The following is a 19,948-nucleotide window of genomic DNA, read 5'->3' as shown; positions in this document are numbered from 1 at the left end:
ATTCAGAGTCTGCCGGTGCCAGGGCGACCGAAATATTTTGGACACGTGACAGCAGGTACAAAGTAAGAGTCAAATAAATATTTGTTTAACTGAGTTTGGAACCTAAAATAAGGACATAGGACAATGGATTTTTTTTTTTCTTGTTTGTGACTTTATTAAAGGGAAGGATTTACAAAGGTATATTTGTATATTTAATAAACCACTTTTTTGGGGAAAGAATAAAATAACATATGATAAGGAGTGCTCTAGAAAATTCAGCATGTGTTCCTTTCCACTGAGAGGAATGAGACAAATTCTTATGGGGTTGGAGGTGGTACAGGCAGGGAGTAGGCTAGTTGGTGTTTAAGTGCGTGATGTCTTCAGGGAGAGGCAAGAGCAAACTTGCCGGCAGGAGAGGTGCTGTCAAGGAGAGAGGAAGTAGATGAGATGGGAGGATGACATAAGCCAGAGCTGCTGGCAAAGGGTCTGAAGCCCCACAGCAGGCAAAGTGAATCCATAGTGCTGTTTCCCTGGGGATAGAGGGACTGACTGGAGCCCACCGTGGGGATCATTACTCTGCAAGTTGGGGAGTCAGGTTCAGGAAGGTAAAACAGGATGTAGGGAAAACAGTCGGAGGCTCTTAACAGTTCAGGCAAGAGGCAGCTGGGGCATAAACAGGTGCAGGGAGGGATGGCTCTGATAGTATCCACAACAGTATGTTCTCTCTCCAGGAAGCGGTGGGTAGGTGATCATTGCTAGGTAGGCAGTGCTGGGCTGACCCTTTAGAAGCTCATGCATGGTTAAGTGTCCAGGTCTTCCTTGAGAGCCCATATCTCACTGACTGACAGCCTCTTCAAAGGCAAAAACCATGTCATGATTCCCTGTTTCCCCAGTGCCCAGTTTAATGCCCAGCACATTGAGGATAATTAATATTTGTTGATGGAAAGGAGAACAGTGGCCTTAGAATTCAAATCATGTGGTCACATTTACCTGATGAGTAGACTGGGGAAGGTAATTTAACCCCTCCAAACCTCAAATACCTCATGTATAAAATAGGATTAGCTATCTAAGTAATGCACAGATTTTTTTAGCCAGTAGCTTGTAGGAATGTTCTTTGTATGCTGCAAAGTACAGTAATGTAAAATAATAAGTAGAATAAGACTATTAAGGTAAGATAAAATGGGAGGACAAAGTGTTAAGGTCATAGACTGGTCAAGGCCAGCGCTGCTTCTATCCTGAGAGAAGATGAGTGGATATAGCCACCATAGGGGTCCCACAGTTGGGTCTAACACTGTTATATCCAGGAGATTTTGCTAGAGGAAGTTTCCTGGCACTGCTGTTGGCAGCCTCCCAATCTCAGCCATCACTGGATTAACTACTCCTTGGAGACAAGCATTCCCTCACGTGACCTTTCACCCCTTGATATTTTAGAAATTGAAGCCCCACATCTTCACGGTGGGTGAACAGACGTACAGGAATGTCAAGAGCCTGATTGAGCCAGTCAACCAGTCTATCATCGTCAGTGGAGAGAGTGGTGCTGGAAAGGTAGGAGGGCCTCTTTCCCACCATGTCAACTTCGTGACTGGTGGGATGGGCAGAGAAGAAGGAGGTCATTCTTGTGGACTTGTTTGCTGCCTAGTCATTTCCAGATAGTCTGGCTCAAACAGGAAGTCAGTGTGTGGTGGTGAGCAGCACTGGTCAGGAAATCAAGAGATAGACAGGGTTCTAGTCCAGGCTCTTCCAAGTAAACCTGGGTTAAGTAATTTTTCTCTCAGCCTTCATTTTCTCCTCAAAGGTCTCAGCTCTGACGCCATTGGAAACAAAAGTCAGCTATTGGGGATTCCAAAATATGGTTAAGAGCACATCATAAAAGTATTTAGGCTCTGCAAACATGAATTCTTTCATTTGTAAGATGACAAGAACAGGAGGCCCAACATGTAAGTCATGGGACACCTATAAGAGTTAAATAAACCAGTGCACATAGGTGCTTGGTGGCATGCTTGGCACATGGCAGCACTACTCTAGAAGTAGCTGGGGTTACTTGTGGGAAAGGATTTATTGGAGTAGCCTACCTACATTCTCTGGGTTGCCCTTGATGGCAAGGACAGGGCATTGGGCCAGAAGCATTTGATGCGGTCATGTGGTCCTCTAGGTGCCAGAACCACAACAGATGAGACAGAATGTTGCACAAGGATGGTCAGAGGAGGCTACCAGGCCAGTCCTCACCACCTTCCTGCCAAGGCTCACTGAGTCACCCCACCCTTTCCACAATACTTTTACTCTCACAAGGGATTCTTCAGACCATGAACTGCCTTTGCCTATACTTATATATGAGAGAAATGCTGAGCACTGAGTACCTGCCAGCTTCTAGGCCATGGGCTAGCTACTGAAGAGTGGCAGGGGGAGGAACAGAGATGAAAAATGCAGCATAAGGCTTGCAGGGGGCTCTTAGTCCACTGGGAAAGACAGACAAGGACACAGGTGAAGAGTGTAAGGCTGTAGGGATGACACCTTGGACTTCGGTATAGAGAGGATCTTCAAGAACTCTTTCAAAGTGACCAGTGCGGGATCCCTGGGTGGCGCAGCAGTTTGGCGCCTGCCTTTGGCCCAGGGCGCGATCCTGGAGACCCGGGATCGAATCCCACATCGGGCTCCTGGTGCATGGAGCCTGCTTCTCCCTCTGCCTGTGTCTCTCTCTCTCTCTCTCTCTCTCTGTGTGTGTGTGACTATCATAAATAATAAATAAAAAAACATTAAAAAAAAAAAAACAAAGTGACCAGTGCAATAGCTAACATCCAGCTCCTAGAGGAAGCCCATTGTCCTCCAGAATTGCTCTGGGGAGCTGAAACTAGACCTGGCTTGAAATCTATGCATCTGGAGCTCAATAACCCTTTTTTGAGCAGCTACTATGTTCTTTTGCTAGGTCTGTATGTTTTTTTAATTTATTTTTAATAAGTGGTAGCATAATTAACATAGTTCAAAAACAATACTGAATGGCTTACAAAGAAAAACAATGACAGCCCGACCCCTATCTATCAAGACTATTCCTTCTCTACAGAGGCAACTACTTACATATCTTCTAGCAGTTTATTTGGGTGGTGTTTGTATCCATATTTCTAAACAACATCCTTATATTGTTATTAATTTTTCAGTTTTTGACCTTATTCGTTCATTTCCTACTATGTTAAGGATTTAGCCCTCTTTCTCTACCCCCAAATACATATATAATTGTATGACGATTTCTTTTTTCTTTTTTTTTTTTTTTAAGATTTTATTTGTATTCATGAGAGACACACAGAGAGAGAGAGGCAGAGACACAGGCAGAGGGAGACGCAGGCTCCACGCAGGGAGCCCAATGCAGGACTCGGTCCTGGAACTCCAGGATCATGCCCTGGGCCGAAGGCAGACACTAAACCTCTGAGCCATCTAGGAATCCCCACGATTTCTAATTAATATGCAGTATTACAACCATGTATATATTGTTCAGAGCAGTATACTGCATACAGAGAAATATACTGTCCTTTCTTACATAATTTTTACTTTCCCTCTACTTAATAATTACCCTGTTTTTTCACTTGTTTTAGTTTCTGTATACCTATTGTTTATTATAAACTTGTCGCCAAAGCTGGATAACACCTATCCAATGGCAAGTATCTCAGGTCCTTTTTTTTCTTTTGTGATGTTCTTCCCAGAGCTCCCACATCTCTGTCTCCCACCTAAACTGGTGGCTGCCAAGGGCTGTTGCCACACAGTTATTACCTGAGAGCTTCTCTGCCTCACTCGGGATCCCCTCATTGCCCTCTGTCCTAAGACAAACTCTCTCTCCCCCACTCCCTCATCTCCTGGTGTTGGTCCCCATGGTTTCAACTTCTTAACTGCCTTGTTTTTATGGCGCACATTCTTTAGTAACTTCCTGAAAAAGGTACATAGAGGGCAGATTTTTTAGTTGTTGTGCACCTGAAAATATTTATTTTGCCTCAAATTTTATATGTTGGCTGGATTTTATAATTCCAGGTTGGAAATCATTTTCTTTCCAAATTTATAAGATTTTTTTTTCTTCTATATTTTTTGAATTAACATTATGATAGTCCCAGTCCATAATGGTGATTTGTTTTTCTTTCCAAAAGCTTTTACAGTCTTCGTTTTTATCCATGGGTATTAAAACTCACAATGCTGTGTCTTGGCATGATTGTTTTGGGTTTTTTTCACTTGCTGTGCTGGATATTTTGTGGGGTTCTTTTTAACCTGAAACTCATGTTCTTTTGTTTGGGGTAAATTTGTTTGTATTATAGCTAATAATTTAATAATCTCCTCCCCTCTCTTTTATCTTTCTAGAAGTTAGTGTTATTAGTAGGAAGTTTGTTTAATTGTCTATATTCTTATTTTTGTCACTTATTCTTCCATCTCTTAACATTTTGTTTGACTTCCTGGCAGATATTCTCTACCTTCCAATTTTTTTGAATTTTGAATTTTTGTTAGGTTAATTCTACGAGTTCTCTCTTGTTCTTTGAATATTATTCCCCACCACCTCCCACCATCCTGGTCTGATTTCATAGTCAGTATCTTATTTTTGAGAATACTTCATAATTTTTATTTATCTTCTTCTCCTTGCATTGACTCTGTTTTCTTCTAATTCCTTTTCCTTCATTTATTGTGATATTTGTCAGTCGTAAAAGAGGTTTATTATAGTTGATGATCACTAAGTTTCTATTCATATTTAATGCCTCATTAAGCAACTGATTAGAATCTTTGTTTATGGATAGGATTGTCAACCAAGGATCCTTACTAGAGGTAGGTTTTTAAACTTGTGGGACCCTGAATGCTCATATCTTTTCTCACGAGCTTATCAGTATCTCCAGAGAAGATTCTTTAGCAGAGATACGGAAACTATAAAGAATTAAATGAAAATGATAAAAATTAAAAATATAACAAATAATTCCTCATCCTTATCAACAGACCAGACATGCAGATAAATACATCAGTGAATTTTGACAGTAAATCAATAGAAATAATTTAAATTGAGAAACAAAGGGCAGCCCTGATGGCCCAGCGGTTTAGCACGGCCTTCAGCCCAGGGCCTGATCCTAGAGACCCAGGATCGAGTCCCATGTCAGGCTTCCTGCACGAAGCCTGCTTCTCCCTCTGCCTGTATCTCTGCCTCTCTCTCTCTCTGTGTGTCTGTCATGAATAAATAAATAAAATCTTTAAGAAAAAAAAGAAGAGAAACAAAGAGAAAAGCACATCTGAGAGCTATGGTACAATATCACATGGTCTACCATATTTGTTATTGCTATACTAGGAGAAAGAGAACACGTGGATCAGAGGTGTTATCTTACACAATGAACAAAAGATGGCAAGCACAGATCCAAGAAGTTCAGGAAATAATAAGCAAATAAATACAAAGAAACATACCTAGGCACATTATAGTCAAATTGCTGAAAACCGAACAAAGAGAAAACTTTTGTGGGAACCAGAAAAACAAAGAAATATTACAAAAAGAGCAACAAAGATAAGAGTGGCAACAGGCGGGAACCCTGGGTGGCGCAGCGGTTTAGCGCCTGCCTTTGGCCCAGGGCGCGATCCTGGAGACCCGGGATCAAGTCCCACGTCGGGCTCCCCGTGCATGGAGCCTGCTTCTCCCTTTGCCTGTGTCTCTGCCTCTCTCTCTCTCTGTGACTATCATAAATAAATTTTTTAAAAAAAAGAGTGGCAACAGGCATCTGTCAAAAACTACAAGCCCAGGGTTATGCAGTCAATTGATCATCCAACTTTTGGTTTCAGCTCAGGTCATGATCTCAGGGTCATGGGATCAGGCCCTGCATCGGGCTCCATGCTCAGCACAGAATCTGCTTCAGATTCTCTCTCTCCCGTGCCCCTCATGCTCATTCTCTCTCTCTCTCTCTCTCTCAAAAAACAAATAAATCTTTTTTTTTTTAAGATTTATTTATTTATTTATGATAGAGAGAGAGAGAGAGGCAGAGAGACACAGGAGGAGGGAGATGCAGGCTCCATGCCGGGAGCCTGACATGGGACTCGATCCCGGGACTCCAGTATCATGCCCTGGGCCAAAGGCAGGCGCCAAACCACTGAGCCACCCAGGGATCCCTAAATAAATCTTTAAAACAAAAACAAAACAAAAACTGCAAGCCCAAAGTAATAGCAACATCTTTAAAGTGCTGAAAGAAAATATCTGTTGGGACACCTGGCTGGTTCAATCGGTAGAGCATGTAACTCCATCTCAAGGGTTGTGACTTTGAGCTCCACTTTGGTCATAAAGATTGCTTAATTTAAAAAGTTTTTTTTTTTCTTAAGATTTTATTTATTCATGAGAGACAGAGAGAGAGAGAGAGAGAGAGAGAGAGAGGGAGGGAGAGATATAGGCAGAGGGAGAAGCAAGCTCCATGCAGGGAGCCTGATGCGGGACTCGATCCCGGGATCATGCCCTGAGCTGAAGACAGACGCTCGACCACTGAGCTACCCAGGAATCCTTGTTTGTTTTTTTAAAGAAAGTCTCTATCAATCTAGAATTCAATTACCAGCAAAAATGTCAAATATCTTTATAAAAATGAAAACAAGGGATGCCTGGTTGGCTTAGTCAGTAGAGCATACAGCTCTTGATCTCAGGGTTGTTAGTTCAAGCCCCACATTGGACATGGAGATTATTTCACTCTAAAGTAAAGACTTTCGGGCAAAAGTTGAAGGAATTCTTTGCTAACAGACCTATACTACAGGAAACATTAAAGGAAGTTCTTTAGACCAAAGGAAGATGAAACTAGGTGAATATTTGGATTGATACAAAGGAGTAAAGAGCATTGGGATGTGATATCTTATTTTTAATCTTTTTTTTTTAATCTCTAAAAGATAATTCACTTCAGGGGGACTGGGTGGCTCAGTTGGTTGGGAATCTGACTTTTGATTTCAGCTCAGGTCATTATCTCATGGTTGTGAGATTGAGCCCCATGTCTGGCTCCACACTGGGAATAGAGCCTTCTTAAGAGTCTCTCTCTCTGCCCCACCCCCAACTTTCTCTCACTATCTTTAAAAAAAAAAAAATCTTTAAGATAATTCACTCTAAAGCAAAAGATAGTAACAATTTACTGTGGAGATACAATCATAAAAGTACTAAACTCAGCCGTAAAAGAAGAAAAAAGTAGCAAAGATCACGTGAAACAAATCACAAAGAAATAAGACAGTTGGGACGCCTGGGTGGCTCAGGAGTTGAGCACCTGCCTTTGGCTCAGGGTATGGTTGCTGTGTCTCTCATGAATAAATAAATAAAATCTTTAAAAAGAAATAAGATAGTAGACTTAAACCTAGCTATAGTGATTATTACATTAAATGACAATAGACTAAACACTCCAATTAAAAGACAAAGAATGTCAGATTGGATTTCTTTTTCTTTTTTTTTTTTTTTTAAGATTTTATTTATTTATTCACGAGAGAGAGAGGCAGAGACCGAGGCAGAGGGAGAAGCAGGCTTCCTGTGGGGAGCCCAATGCAGGACTCTGTCCCATGACCCCAGGATCATGACCACAGCCAAAGGCAGACACTCAACCACTGAGCCACCTAGGCGTCCCTTGGATTACTTTTTTTTTTTTTTTTTTGGATTACTTTTTTTTAAAGGCAAGACTCAAGTTGTAAGTCTTCAAGAAACCCACTATAATTATATGGTAGGTTCATAGTAAAAGAATGGGAAGAGATACATTCCAACACTAATCAAAGGAAAGCTGAAGCAGTTATATTGGTATGGAACAAAGAACATTTTAGGGGTAGGTGCTTAGTCAGAAAGAACATGTGACTCTTGATCTTGGGGTTATGAGTTCAAGCCCCATGTTAGCTGTAGAAATTACTGAAAAAAAATAACACTTTAAAAAAAGAAGATAATACTAACTGTGTACGATTTCAAAATAACATGAAGCAAAAATTGGGATTGAAAGAATTGATAAAATCAAAATTATAGTTTGAGATTTCAGCATTTTTTTCAAGTACACGTGATCCACTCACCAACAGACCACATTCTGAGCCATTAAATCTCAATTTGAAAAGATTAAAATCATGCAAACTGTGTTCTCTATCCTGCGTAGAACTGAGCTAAAAATAAGTAATAAAGATACCTGGAAAATATCCAAAGCATTTGGAAATTAACACTCTTCTAAATAGCTTATGGGCAAAGATAAACAAAGAATGTTAGAAAATACTGTGAACTGAATGAAAAGGAAAATAGGACATATCAAAATCTTTAGAAACAATAGCAGTGCTTAGAGGGAAATTTGTAGCATTAAATGCTTAATTAGGGAAGAATAAAGAACTCTAATGATCTGAACTTCCACTTTAAACAAGTAGGAGAAAAAAGAATAAACCCAAAATAAGGAGATAAAAGAAACCAATATTGCACTGTATGTTAACTACCTAAAATTTAAATTAAAAGAAAATAGATGTGATGTGTATATATGCAATGGAATATTACTCAGCCATCAAGAAGGATGAAATCTTAGCCATTTGCAATGACAAGGAAGGAGCTGGAGTATATTGTGCTAAGTAAAATAAGTCAATCAGGGAAAGACAAACACCATGTCATTTCACCCATGTGGAATTTAAGGAACAAAACAACATATGGGAGAGGTGTGGGAAGAGAGGGAAACAAACTATAAGAGACTCTTGAAGGTAGAGAAAAAACAGGGTTGATGGAGGGAGGTGGGGGGACACTTGTTATGATGAGCACTGGGTATTGTAAGTAAATGAATTCTACTGAAACCAGTAGAATTCTACCCCTGAAACCAACATTGAACTGTCACCTGATAAGTATTTAAATTAAAAATAAAAATAAAAATAGAAGGAAATAAAGTGAAAAATCAATAAAATAGGAAACAAAAATAACATAATAAATGAAGTCAAAGGCCATTTCTTTTTTTTTTTTTTTTTTTTAAGATTTTTATTTATTTATTCATGAGAGACACAGAGAGAGAGAGACACACACAGGCAGAGGGAAAAACAGGCTCCATGCAGGAGCCAGACGTGGGACTCGATCCTGGGTCTCCAGGATCACACCCTGGGCTGCAGGCGGCGCTAAACCGCTGCGCCACCAGGGCTGCCCTCAAAGGCCATTTCTTTAAAAGATTAATAAAATTGATAACATCCTAGTCAAACTTTAAAAAATGAAAAATTCACAAGTTACCAATATTAGGAATCAAAGAATTAGGTATTAGGGGATCCCTGGGTGGCTCAGCAGTTTAGCGCCTGCCTTCGGCCCAGGGTGTGATCCTGGAGTCCCGGGATCAGGTCCTGCATCAGGCTCCATGCATGGAGCCTGCTTCTCCCTCTGCCTGTGTCTCTGCCTCTCTCTCTCTATCTCTCCCTCTCCTCCCTCTCCCTCTCCCCCCACCTCATGAATAAATAAATAAAATCTTAAAAAAAAAAAGACAATAGATATCACTATAGATCCTATAGATTGATGAGAGATTATTTATTCCAATAAATGCTACAATTTAGTTGAAATGAGAAATCTTTCGGAAGACACAAACTTCCAGAGCTCACACAAGAAGAAATATATAGGCCTTTATCTATGAAAGGTGCTGAAGTCATAATAATAAACCTGGTCACAAAGACAGCCCCAGGCCCAGGTGGCTTACTTGTGAATTCTATCAAGTATTTAAGGAGGTAATGTCACCAGTTCTACACAGTCTTTCAGAAAATAGAAGGGAACATCTCCTACCTCATAAAAAGACCTGAAAGTTTACAAAAGTTACTACAACTTAAAAGCACACAGGGTTAAGCAAAGTAATAGGTTACAAAGTCAGTATGTAAAAATCTATTTTATTTCTGTGTTCTGGCAACAAACAATTGGAAATGAAAATGTGCCTCATTTCAACTGATTAAAAATAAAAAAAAATTGAGAATTTTCTAATTAGATTGGGTATAAATCAGAACTGTGTCATTTACTAGATGTATGGTCTTCAATGAATTAAAATTTTTTCTTTGCCTCAGTTTCATTTTGAAGACAGGTATGTCCTGGCACCTGCATCAATAGGTGTAGTAAGAAAATGCGCAGAAAGCATCCTTATTAGCTCAGTGTCTGCCACAGAGTAGTCATTATTTCCTGTGAGCCCTCAGAGACACTGAGTAGCCTGCCCAGGTCAAGATGGGTTGTCTCTTTTCTATCCCAGCTTCCTTCATTTTTTAAAGGTGTCCTCTGGAACTAGGAGCAGCAAAAGTGAGCAAACCCCCCATACTCCATTTCACAGATGGGGGAAGTGCCTTGTCCAAGGACACAGTTGAAAACATCCCCCCAGGTGGGCAGCAGTGTGCCTGGTGAAGAAGAGGGGTCTAGTGGGTACCATATCCTGAGGTGTGGTGGGAGAAAACGGGGACACTGCTCCCACATGGCTGTTTCTTTCTTTTTTTTTTTTTTTTTTAATTTTTATTTATTTATGATAGTCACAGAGAGAGAGAGAGAGAGAGAGAGAGAGGCAGAGACACAGGCAGAGGGAGAAGCAGGCTCCATGTACCGGGAGCCTGACGTGGGATTCAATCCTGGGTCTCCAGGATCGCGCCCTGGGCTAAACCGCTGCGCCACCCAGGGATCCCTTTCTTTTTTTTTTTTTTTTTTTTCACACGGCTGTTTCTGCTGCAGACATGGACATCCCGCTGCCTGATGAAGTTCTACGCTGTGGTGGCTGCCTCACCCACATCCTGGGAGAGCCACAAGATCGCAGAGAGGATCGAGCAGCGAATCTTAAACTCCAACCCTGTCATGGAAGCTTTTGGTGAGCTCAGTGTCCTCTGCTCAGTACCTCAATTCTATTTCCTCAGACCTCCCAGGGAGAGGGGTAGTCCTTTGAGTCCATCTCTGGGAGCTGGAGGATGAGACCTTCTCACTCACTACCTTGGACCCTCAACCTCCTCCCAGGTCCCCTTGGCCTCCTTCTATTAGAGTCATCCACTTCTCTAGCCTAGGCAGATGTAATGGTGTGCTGGAGAGGACCTCGTGGCTCACCTAGTTCAAATCCTGTTCTTATATATGGTTTTCTAATGGTTCAGAGAAGAAGGGGACTTGACTAAGAATACTCATCAGCTAGTGTCTATGTGGGACTCCAGCCTAGATGTGTCAGGCGGGGCCCACAGCTGCCCAGATGCATGCTGGAGATAGGTCTGTTGTACCTAGATGTTGTTTCACTCAGTGACAGCTGGTTGGTTTTGGTCTTTTCTCTTCAAAGAAGACATTCCCTGACAACCTAGACTTGCTTATTCCATTCATCGCCAAAAAGTTCTAACTCTCCTGAAACACGTTTGCTGAAGCCCAGGTGCCCATTCCCTAGTCCTGCCCTCTGTGACATGGAAACTCACAGAGGGGCCATTCAGTGACTTGATAGAAACATGCCCCCCCCCCCCGCCCACATTGGTCCATGAGGACCCTGTCAACATGGGGGAGTGCTATAAACATAGGTATGTGATCTGTAGGGAACGCGTGCACACTGAGGAATAACAACAGCAGTCGCTTTGGGAAGTTCATCCAGCTCCAGCTGAACAGGTAATGACTACTGCCCCTCTGGCTGATGGGAGGATGGGATGGGGAGTCTGAAAGTGGCCAGGGCAGTTTCTAGCCTGGGCTACACCTGTGGCAGAACCCTTCTCCTCTTGGCATGTGATGTTTGTGGGATAAATGAACCCGAGGGTGATTTTTGAACCTGGAGAATTCTAGCAACTCCCAGCCTTAGGGACACTGAGGCAGTGTGCTTATCATGGCCTGTGAGTTCCTCCTGGCTTCTACCCTTGCTCAGGGACTTTTAGTTAAACTACCACCTCTCTGGGCTATACCCCTGAGCTTGAACCTGGGGCTTCTGTTCTGCCTTGAGATGGGACAAAATGATAAATAGAGGGGTTGGCCCTGTCCACTGGAGCTGGTCACAGGGGAATGTTCCAGATCATCCAAGGACCTGCTGAATGGTCCCTAGTCCTCAAGACCCACTTTGGCTAAGTGGAAGAGCTTTGGAGGGAGTGGCATGGTTGCATTCTGGCAGACAGTAAGTACTTACTAAATGGCTATCTGCTTGTGCTCAGGGCCCAGCAGATGACTGGAGCTGCAGTCCAGACGTACCTCCTAGAGAAAACTCGAGTGGCCTGCCAGGCCTCCAGTGAGAGGAACTTCCACATCTTCTACCAGGTTTGTGTCAAGCTGGGCCCCCAGCTGCCCAGATTTAGGGTGGAGATGGGTCTGAGCCTCCAAACCCTCCTCTCCAGCTCCACCATGTTCCAGGCCTGCCTTGTCACTTGGCTTTTGGTGATGCCACCACATACTCCTACAGACTGTATGCAACACTTCTGCCTCACGCTGGACCTTGGCTCCCAGGATGGTTTTGACATGAAGATGCATTTGCTTTCACTATCAGACCAAAAAGTCTTTGAGACTGGGACTGTGTCACCCTCATTAGACTGAGGACTCTTAGAATGGCAACTATCTCCAACAGAATGAGGGCTTTGCTAGAGCTGTGTCTGATGTGTTTCCCATCAGACTTTGGGTCATACATAAATAGTATGTCTCCCTTCTCAGATGGGACCTGGGGGCTCCTCAAACAGAAGTCATGCTTTCTTCATCAGACCACAGGCCTCCTCAACAGGTTTTTTTTGCATCAGGTTGGAGACATTCAGAACTGTTGCTGTGGCTTTTGCCCCTGGGCCTGCCCTGGGCTCTGTTCAGGGACCTCTCAGCCTTGTGATGTCAAAGCATTTCTCCTCTCATGGCAACCCCAGGCTTATGCAGGCCTGAGCTTCCTTACACCATCACTTCAGCCACCCGCCCACCCCTCCCCACAGATCTGTAAAGGAGCCAGCACGGACGAGAGGCTCCAGTGGCACCTCCCCGAGGGAGCAGCCTTCTCTTGGCTGCCCAACCCAGAGAGGACCTTGGAAGGTAGGGGGAGCCTTGTCCAGCACCCTGGGCTGGCCCATCAGTACCCACTTACCCTCTACACAGGGCCTGCCTTCATCACCCCTCGATGCCCCTGCTGACCTCTGGTCCTGACACTGGGCTGTGACTTGGATTCCTTTTCAGAGGATTGTTTCGAGGTGACCAGAGAGGCCATGCTTCATTTGGGCATCGACAACCCCACTCAGAACAACATCTTTCAGGTTAGAAGAAAAGACACACCTCTTCTATTTATTTGGCAGAGGTGACAAATGGGCAGCCACTTTCATAGTTCCCTTTTCTGAACTCTGTAGATCTAGGACTTTAATCCCCACTGTCTAATCTCTAGGGAGTCAACTGCCCCCTGTGCCTCTGAGCCTGGACAGGGCATCACGGCAGACAGGGCATAGAGGACAGTGATTGAGTATACAGTGCTGTGGTACAAAACCTCACACAGTGTGGGGGGCAGGGGGCAAGTGCCCAAGTCAGTTATTAATGCAGTGATCAGACTAGAGAAGCAATGCTATCACAGGTTTGTCTAGTGTATTCAGATTTTGAAATCATGTTCATACCTCTTAGTCCATTTGGTTTTTTCAATAGTCCTGCATGTATGGAGATTTTTCCCATTCTTATAATTTAGAAAACTAAGAGGTAAAGTGACCTCAAGGTCAGACATCACTAAGTGACAGTTTGTACCAAATGTAGTAATTTCGACTTCGAACTTTTCCCTCCTCTTGGGTAGAATACTGACCCGGGTGAGCTGGGCCCCTCTTATCCCACTGGTGGCCTCCCTTCCCCCTTCTGTCTTTGCTGACAGGGCTGACTACCTCCCTGCCCCATCACCTCCTTACCCACCAGAGCACCAGGAGGGGATATAGAGGATAGGCTGGCAGCAGACACAGGGAAGCCTCTGCAGGAAGATGGCTGTGCTGTGCAAAGTGACCTCTACCTCTAGATGGGGGCTGCCCAGGCATGGAGGGGATCATGTCCAGTAGAGGCACCATCAGGTCAGAGCTTGGCCAGAGGGATAGCGCATGGGGACAAGGCCAGGGCAAGTGGACAACACTAGGGTTCTGGACAGCAGTGTTGGTTTGGCAGTGTCCTGACCCTCCACCCATTAGGCATAGCAGTCTTCTGCCAAGGTAAGTTGTGGCAAAGCTGATAGCATGTAAAGACACCCTGCCTGAGACCAGACAGGAATGGTAGGAGAGGCCCTGCTCTCTTGATAAAGGTCTAAGGGTTTTCAGGCTGCTGGACCTATGAGTCTTGCTTTACAGCCCCAGGGGACTCAACCATGTGGATCAGTGAGTGCAGAGTCCGCTGTACAATGTGGACTGACAGAGAACCACTGTACAGAGACCAAAATCACAGATCCTACCCCAGGCTGAGCTGTCAGAAGCCCAATAGTGCTGAGAAAAAGCCAGAGGGAGCCAGGGCCAAACCCCCACTGGCCACACAGAAGTGATCCTGGCCCATAGGTAGTAACAGGAGTGGTGTTCTCAGTCTGCTCCTAGAGAAGGGGAGGTACAGGGACGGTCATTGGGTGACTTAGGAGCCCCACTGGCTGCCCTGGGAGGCATCTGAAATCAGACTTCCTGGGTTCTTTTTTTTTTTTTTTTTTTTTTTTTAAGATTTTATTTATTTATTCATGAGACACACAGAGAGAGGCAGAGACACAGGCAGAGGGAGAAGAAGGCTCCATGCAAGGAGCTTGATGTAGGACGCAATCCCGGGTCTCCAGGATCACGCCTCGGGCCGAAGGTGGCACTAAACTGCTGAGCCACCCAGGCTGCCCTACTTCCTGGGTTTTTACCCTGCTTTTGTCTTTTTTTTTTTTTTTTAAGATTTTATTTATTTATTCATGAGACACAGAGAGAGAGAGGCAGAGACACAGGCAGAGGGCGAAGCAGGCTCCACGCAGGGAGCCCGACGTGGGATTCGATCCCGGGTCTCCAGGATTAGGCCCTGGGCCGAAGGCAGCGCCAAATCGCTGAGCCACCTGGGCTGCCCCCTGCTTTTGTCTTTAACCAAGTCTGTAGCCTATAGGCTTGTGATTTAAAGATTTTATTTATTTACTTATTTTTTAAGTAATCTCTACCCACTGTGGGGCTCGAACTCATAACCCCAAGATTGAGGGTCACATGCTTCACTGAGCCAGCCAGGACCCCTGTAGGCTTATGATTTAACTACCTTTGTCACCTCTGTCATAGGCATCATTACAGCACATTCCTCACTGACTATTGAAAAGATTAAACAAAGTGATGCATGTAACTTGTCTAGAATTGTGCCTGGCAGAGTGCTGTAGTAAATGGGCATCAGTTAGGAGCTTCTATTATTATTCTGTTAATCGTGATTATATTCAGCAAGAGAGGGGCCCTTCCCGGGCTAGGCTCCAGCCCTTAAGAAAGAGCTTACATCGTGTCTGTCCTCTCCCGCCCGCTCAGGTCCTGGCTGGACTGCTGCACCTCGGCAACATCCGGTTTGCTGACTCTGAGGATGAAGCCCAGCCCTGCCAGCTGATGGGTGATGCCAAGTGTGAGGATAGGGTGGGGGCCTGTGTCTCAGGCTTTGATCACACACCCAGGGAGCAGGGCACACCCCGTTTGGAAAAAGGCCGACATTGGTGGGTCTGGGTGGCCAGAGGGTGAAATTTGGAGTGCAATGCCCTTGATGAAACCATGGATGTTACTACTCACCCCCATCTCTGGTGAGGCAAACAGCAGCATCTGTGTTTTGCAGTTGAGAATAAGAGGGTTTATAAAATTATTTGTCCCACATGTAGCAGTATGGACTGGTATGTAGAAGGCCTGGGTTCAAGTCCTGCCTCTACCTTGGGCAAGTCTAATGCACCAGAACCTAGGTTTATTCAGTCCCGTTGGATAGGTCATGGTTCCAGTGATGACTTTACATTGTCTTGTGAAGAGGGCTCTTTGGATGGAGGGTGATTTGTCCCTCTCAGGCTCTATCAGGACATCAGCCTCACTGCTGCAGCTTCCAGAAGACCCACTGCTAGAGACACTGCAGATTAGAACCATCAGGGCGGGCAGACAGCAGCAAGTGTTCCGGAAGCCCTGCTCCCGAGCTGAGTGTGACACACGCAGGGACTGTCTGGCCAAACTAGTCTATGCACGGTGAGCACTCTGGGCCCTGCCCTCCTTCCAGGTTCTCCCCCCATCTGGTGTTGGTCCAGATAGCATCAGGCAGTAGGCCCAGACTCATGGCGAAGGCTTTGAGATAAAGCAGATGCATTTCTCTCCCTGCTTCCCAGACCTTTGGGGATAGCAGGGAGTGGCTCCTGGGTTTTCCTTGAGCAAGGCCTCTGATCTTAATTCCAGAGTACACTGCATGGGGAGGTTGCCACATTCTGGGCTAGATTTGGCTCATTATTAACGTATAGGAGTCTGCCTTGCCCTTGGCAATGAGTGAGGAAAGCCTGCCTAGCTCTCCACTGGCAGAGCAGACCCCAAAGGTGATCTGAGGCCCTCAGAGTTCCAGGTTTAGACCTGTAGGTGAATAGGCTTCTCTGTCTCTATGTGTCTTTGTACTTCATCTCTTTATGTTACCTGGGGAAATTGATAGAACTAGAAGCTTGGCCCACAGTCTTGGACAACACAGTGTGCAGCAAGTGGGAGCCCAAAGTGGGGGTCCTGGGTTTTTCCTGGTCAGTTACTTGATTATCTCCATACTCTGGCCATGTGGGGTGATTTCTCACCATGGGTTCTGAGAACCTTCAGGGTACCAACTAAAGGTGTCAGGTGGCTCACAATCCTTCAAAACTATGGGACAGAACACATGTATGTGTGTGCATGTGCTTATGGGAATTTGGGCACTGGGGAGAGGGGGTCCCCCTGCTTTCATGAATTGCTTGAAGAGCCAAGAGCCTGAGAGGCACTACTGAGGGAATAAAATCACTGAGATGAAAATGGCCCAGGGCAGCTGGGCTCAGACTGGCCCCAGCTCAGCAAGAAACTCCGTTCCCATTGCCTCAAAGCTGAATTCAAGCCAAAGATTTTTAAAGCCTTTGTGTCAAGTCACTGCTAAATAAGCAGATAAAATAAAATATGACGACCACAGGCAGAGTGAGCCTGTCTGTGTGAAGCAGAACGTTTCATACGGGATAGACATCGGGTCACTGTATCACTTGTGTTTAGTACCTCACATGGATTCTTGAAGCCCCTGTGGCAAAACAGAAACCAGCAACTGGGTTGCAGTAAGTTCCAGAACAGTCACGCTAAGAAAAGCTATAAGAGATTCCTTAGGAAAAAAAAAAAAAGATTCCTTAGGGCAGCCCAGGTGGCTCAGCAGTTTAGCGCCGCCTTCAGCCTAGGGCGTGATCCTGGAGACCTGGGATCAAGTCCCACATTGGGCTTCCTGCATGGAGCCTGCTTCTCCCTCTCTCTCTCTCTCTCTCTCTCTCTCTCTCTCTCTCTCATGAATAAATAAATAAAATTTAAAAAAAAAAGATTCCTTAATGGTACTGTACATGTCCCCAGGAAAGTGACCTCATCTTCTCAGGGTGGGGATGGCCCAGAGCACAGGATGCCACCTGCCCTCAAGTGACTCGGAGCCCACTTCTATGGGACTGAGTGGGGGGATGTGGCAGGGTCTTGAGCTCTAGGTACCACAGGTCTACTTTTGCAGGGGAGTCTAATGAACTTGGCTTTACAGCCCCCGCTCAGACCTGCTCATCAGCCCCTTTCCTTCTAGTCAAGACACCAGCTGGGTGTCCAGCCAATTGGAGACCTACTCCCTATCTAGCCCCACAGTCCAGTCCGGTGTTCTGTCTTGCTGAAAAGACAGGTCAGGTTTATGTATACCTAGAAACAGGCACAGCCATAGTCTGCATTTGTAGTAGGGCAAGCCAGGATGGGCAGGGAAACCATGGGAAAGGGTTTGACCCTTTGGGATACAGGCTGTTCAGTGTGGCACCCTTGCTGGAGGAGCAATCTTGCCACCCTCAGGCTCAGCTGACCTCTCACCAGAGTCCTCTCTCCCTCTATTCCCACCCCAACAGGCTTTTTGACTGGCTGGTATCCGTGATCAATAGCAGCATCTGTGCAGACCCTGACTCCTGGACCACTTTCATAGGTAGCAGGGGCTCACCTTTCCGGGAGCACTCCTTCAGAAAAAGAACAGTGGAGTCCACTGTGTGACTTCAGGCAGCTCTTTTCCCCTCTCTGCACCCCCATCTCCTCATCTACCAGTGTTTGGGCAGAACATCTCTGTGCTTTTGGTCTGCCTGAGTCCAGGCCAACTCAGATGGTGCCTTGTCTGTGAGGGCCCATCCTCTCTCCTGACACCCATCTCCAGCCTCAGAAGAGCAGTAGGGGGATAGGCAAAATAGGCTGGTAGAACATGCTAACATGGTTGGAATTAGGGTGGGATAGTCAGGTAGGGGAGGAAGTAAAGCTCAGAGATGTGAAGTTGACTCAAGGGACAGTGGAATGCTAGATACCAGCTGGGCTGGTAAGATCAAGGCCCTCCAAACTGAATTGGACACAGAAAATGTTCCCTAGGCTGCCCCTCAAACCTCATTCAGCTCTTCCTGCTCTTTGCAAAGTAGAGATGGGCCCCACCCCAAGGCGGGGTGTATGCTGTGCTCAGTGCTGGGGATCACACTCATTCAGCTTCATCTCCAGGCTGCTAAGTGTGAGGCTTTGCCCTGGGCTCCTGGAGTCCCCTCCAGTAGTTCCATGGGCTCTCCCCCATCCTCTCAGGCCTGCTGGATGTGTACGGATTTGAGTCCTTTCCCAACAACAGCCTGGAACAGTTGTGCATCAACTATGCCAACGAGAAGCTGCAGCAGCACTTCGTGGCTCACTACCTAAAGGCTCAACAGGTGAGAAGTGGAATGCTCCTTCCCAGACCTTATCAGGAGCCTTTAGTTCCTTCTTTGATGTCTTTCTGGAATATGCTGTGGTACTGAGGCCCAGCCATGGATGAGCCATCTGGGCCTCAGTTCACAGTTGCCTTCTCCTGCCACCCAACCCCCACTTTTGTCCCCTAGGAGGAATACACAGTTGAGGGCCTGGAGTGGTCATTTGTCAACTACCAGGACAACCAGACCTGCTTGGATCTCATCGAGGGGAGCCCCATAAGCATCTGCTCCCTTATAAATGAGGTGGGGTCAGCTAGTATGCTGAGCACCAGAGTTGGGCCTTTCTGGGGCCTTGGAGGCTATACTGTGCCCTCTGTGCCTCTGTCTTTCCATCTGCCAAATGGGCTTGCTAATCCCTATGATCCTTCCCTCTTAGGGTCACTGTGATGCCTGTATGGCAGCTCTGCTGCCAGAGGGGACTACAGGGTGTGGGGACTGTGAGGGTTGTGGTGAGCGTGTCTCACTGTGTGGCTGACTCCATCCCATCCCACACAGGAATGCCGCCTTAATCGGCCAAGCAGTGCAGCCCAGCTCCAGACACGCATCGAGAGAGCCCTGGCAGGCAACCCCTGCCTAGGCCACAACAAGCTAAGCCAGGAGCCCAGCTTCATTGTGGTACATTATGCAGGGCCGGTGCAGTACCACACCGCAGGCCTGGTAGAGAAGAACAAGGTGAGGGCTGGGCCGTGGTTTGTAGGGGCTTGCATGGAATGAGGTGTTGACTCATTGCTGCCCATACATGGAAGTTTCCAGTCGTGCATTCTCTCTCTCCTGAACATCTTCCCAGAATCCAGAGTCACCTCTTGGGCCTACCTGCCTGAGGTGCTTGCTAATCAGGCATGAGCTGCTCAGAAATGACTCCTGTCACAGTTGGGCTACCATAGAAGCCATCTTGTGGAGGCCTGGTGGGCAGGGCTGGCAGACTTTCCGACAGCCCTGGGTAACACTCCACCTGGCCTTGCCTTACCTGCAGCCCTTGTCCTTGTCCAATAGGACCCTGTCCCCCCTGAGCTGAACAGGCTCCTCCAGCAATCCTGGGACCCCCTGCTCAAGGTGCTGTTTCCTACTGATCCCGAGGAGCAGCCCTCTGGCCAGAGCAGAGCCCCTGTGTTGACCGTCGTGTCCAAGTTCAAGGTGGGCCTGGGGGGCACTGGTATAACATGCTTGGCTCACTCACCAATCTCAAACAT

General features: G+C 45.9%; 1 protein-coding gene across 6 annotated transcripts in view; it reads left to right on the top strand.

Annotated features, from left to right (window-relative positions):
* The window catches only part of MYO19 (myosin XIX), a 36,260-nt gene that overhangs the window by 6,570 nt on the left and 9,742 nt on the right, over nucleotides 1–19,948 (top strand). For 3 of the 6 annotated variants that reach the window (XR_011999729.1, XR_011999730.1, XM_025996076.2), the window contains exons 6-18: nucleotides 1,411–1,524; nucleotides 10,610–10,742; nucleotides 11,437–11,506; nucleotides 12,037–12,139; nucleotides 12,790–12,886; nucleotides 13,028–13,104; nucleotides 15,325–15,415; nucleotides 15,840–16,011; nucleotides 17,895–17,968; nucleotides 18,598–18,719; nucleotides 18,888–19,001; nucleotides 19,254–19,430; nucleotides 19,752–19,892. Coding sequence is in view for 3 of the 6 variants with exons in the window: in XM_025996076.2 (XP_025851861.2) it covers nucleotides 1,411–1,524; nucleotides 10,610–10,742; nucleotides 11,437–11,506; nucleotides 12,037–12,139; nucleotides 12,790–12,886; nucleotides 13,028–13,104; nucleotides 15,325–15,415; nucleotides 15,840–16,011; nucleotides 17,895–17,968; nucleotides 18,598–18,719; nucleotides 18,888–19,001; nucleotides 19,254–19,430; nucleotides 19,752–19,892 (1,485 nt within the window). In the remaining 3 variants the exon portion in view is untranslated. The remainder of the gene's footprint in view (nucleotides 1–1,410; nucleotides 1,525–10,609; nucleotides 10,743–11,436; nucleotides 11,507–12,036; nucleotides 12,140–12,789; nucleotides 12,887–13,027; nucleotides 13,105–15,324; nucleotides 15,416–15,839; nucleotides 16,012–17,894; nucleotides 17,969–18,597; nucleotides 18,720–18,887; nucleotides 19,002–19,253; nucleotides 19,431–19,751; nucleotides 19,893–19,948) is intronic. The other 3 variants (XR_011999731.1, XM_072747651.1, XM_025996080.2) reach the window with 2 other exon arrangements.

This window comes from Vulpes vulpes, chromosome 2 (assembly GCF_048418805.1).
Source record: "Vulpes vulpes isolate BD-2025 chromosome 2, VulVul3, whole genome shotgun sequence".
Classification (NCBI taxonomy): domain Eukaryota; kingdom Metazoa; phylum Chordata; class Mammalia; order Carnivora; family Canidae; genus Vulpes; species Vulpes vulpes.
This window is presented reverse-complemented; position numbering and strand designations above follow the sequence as displayed.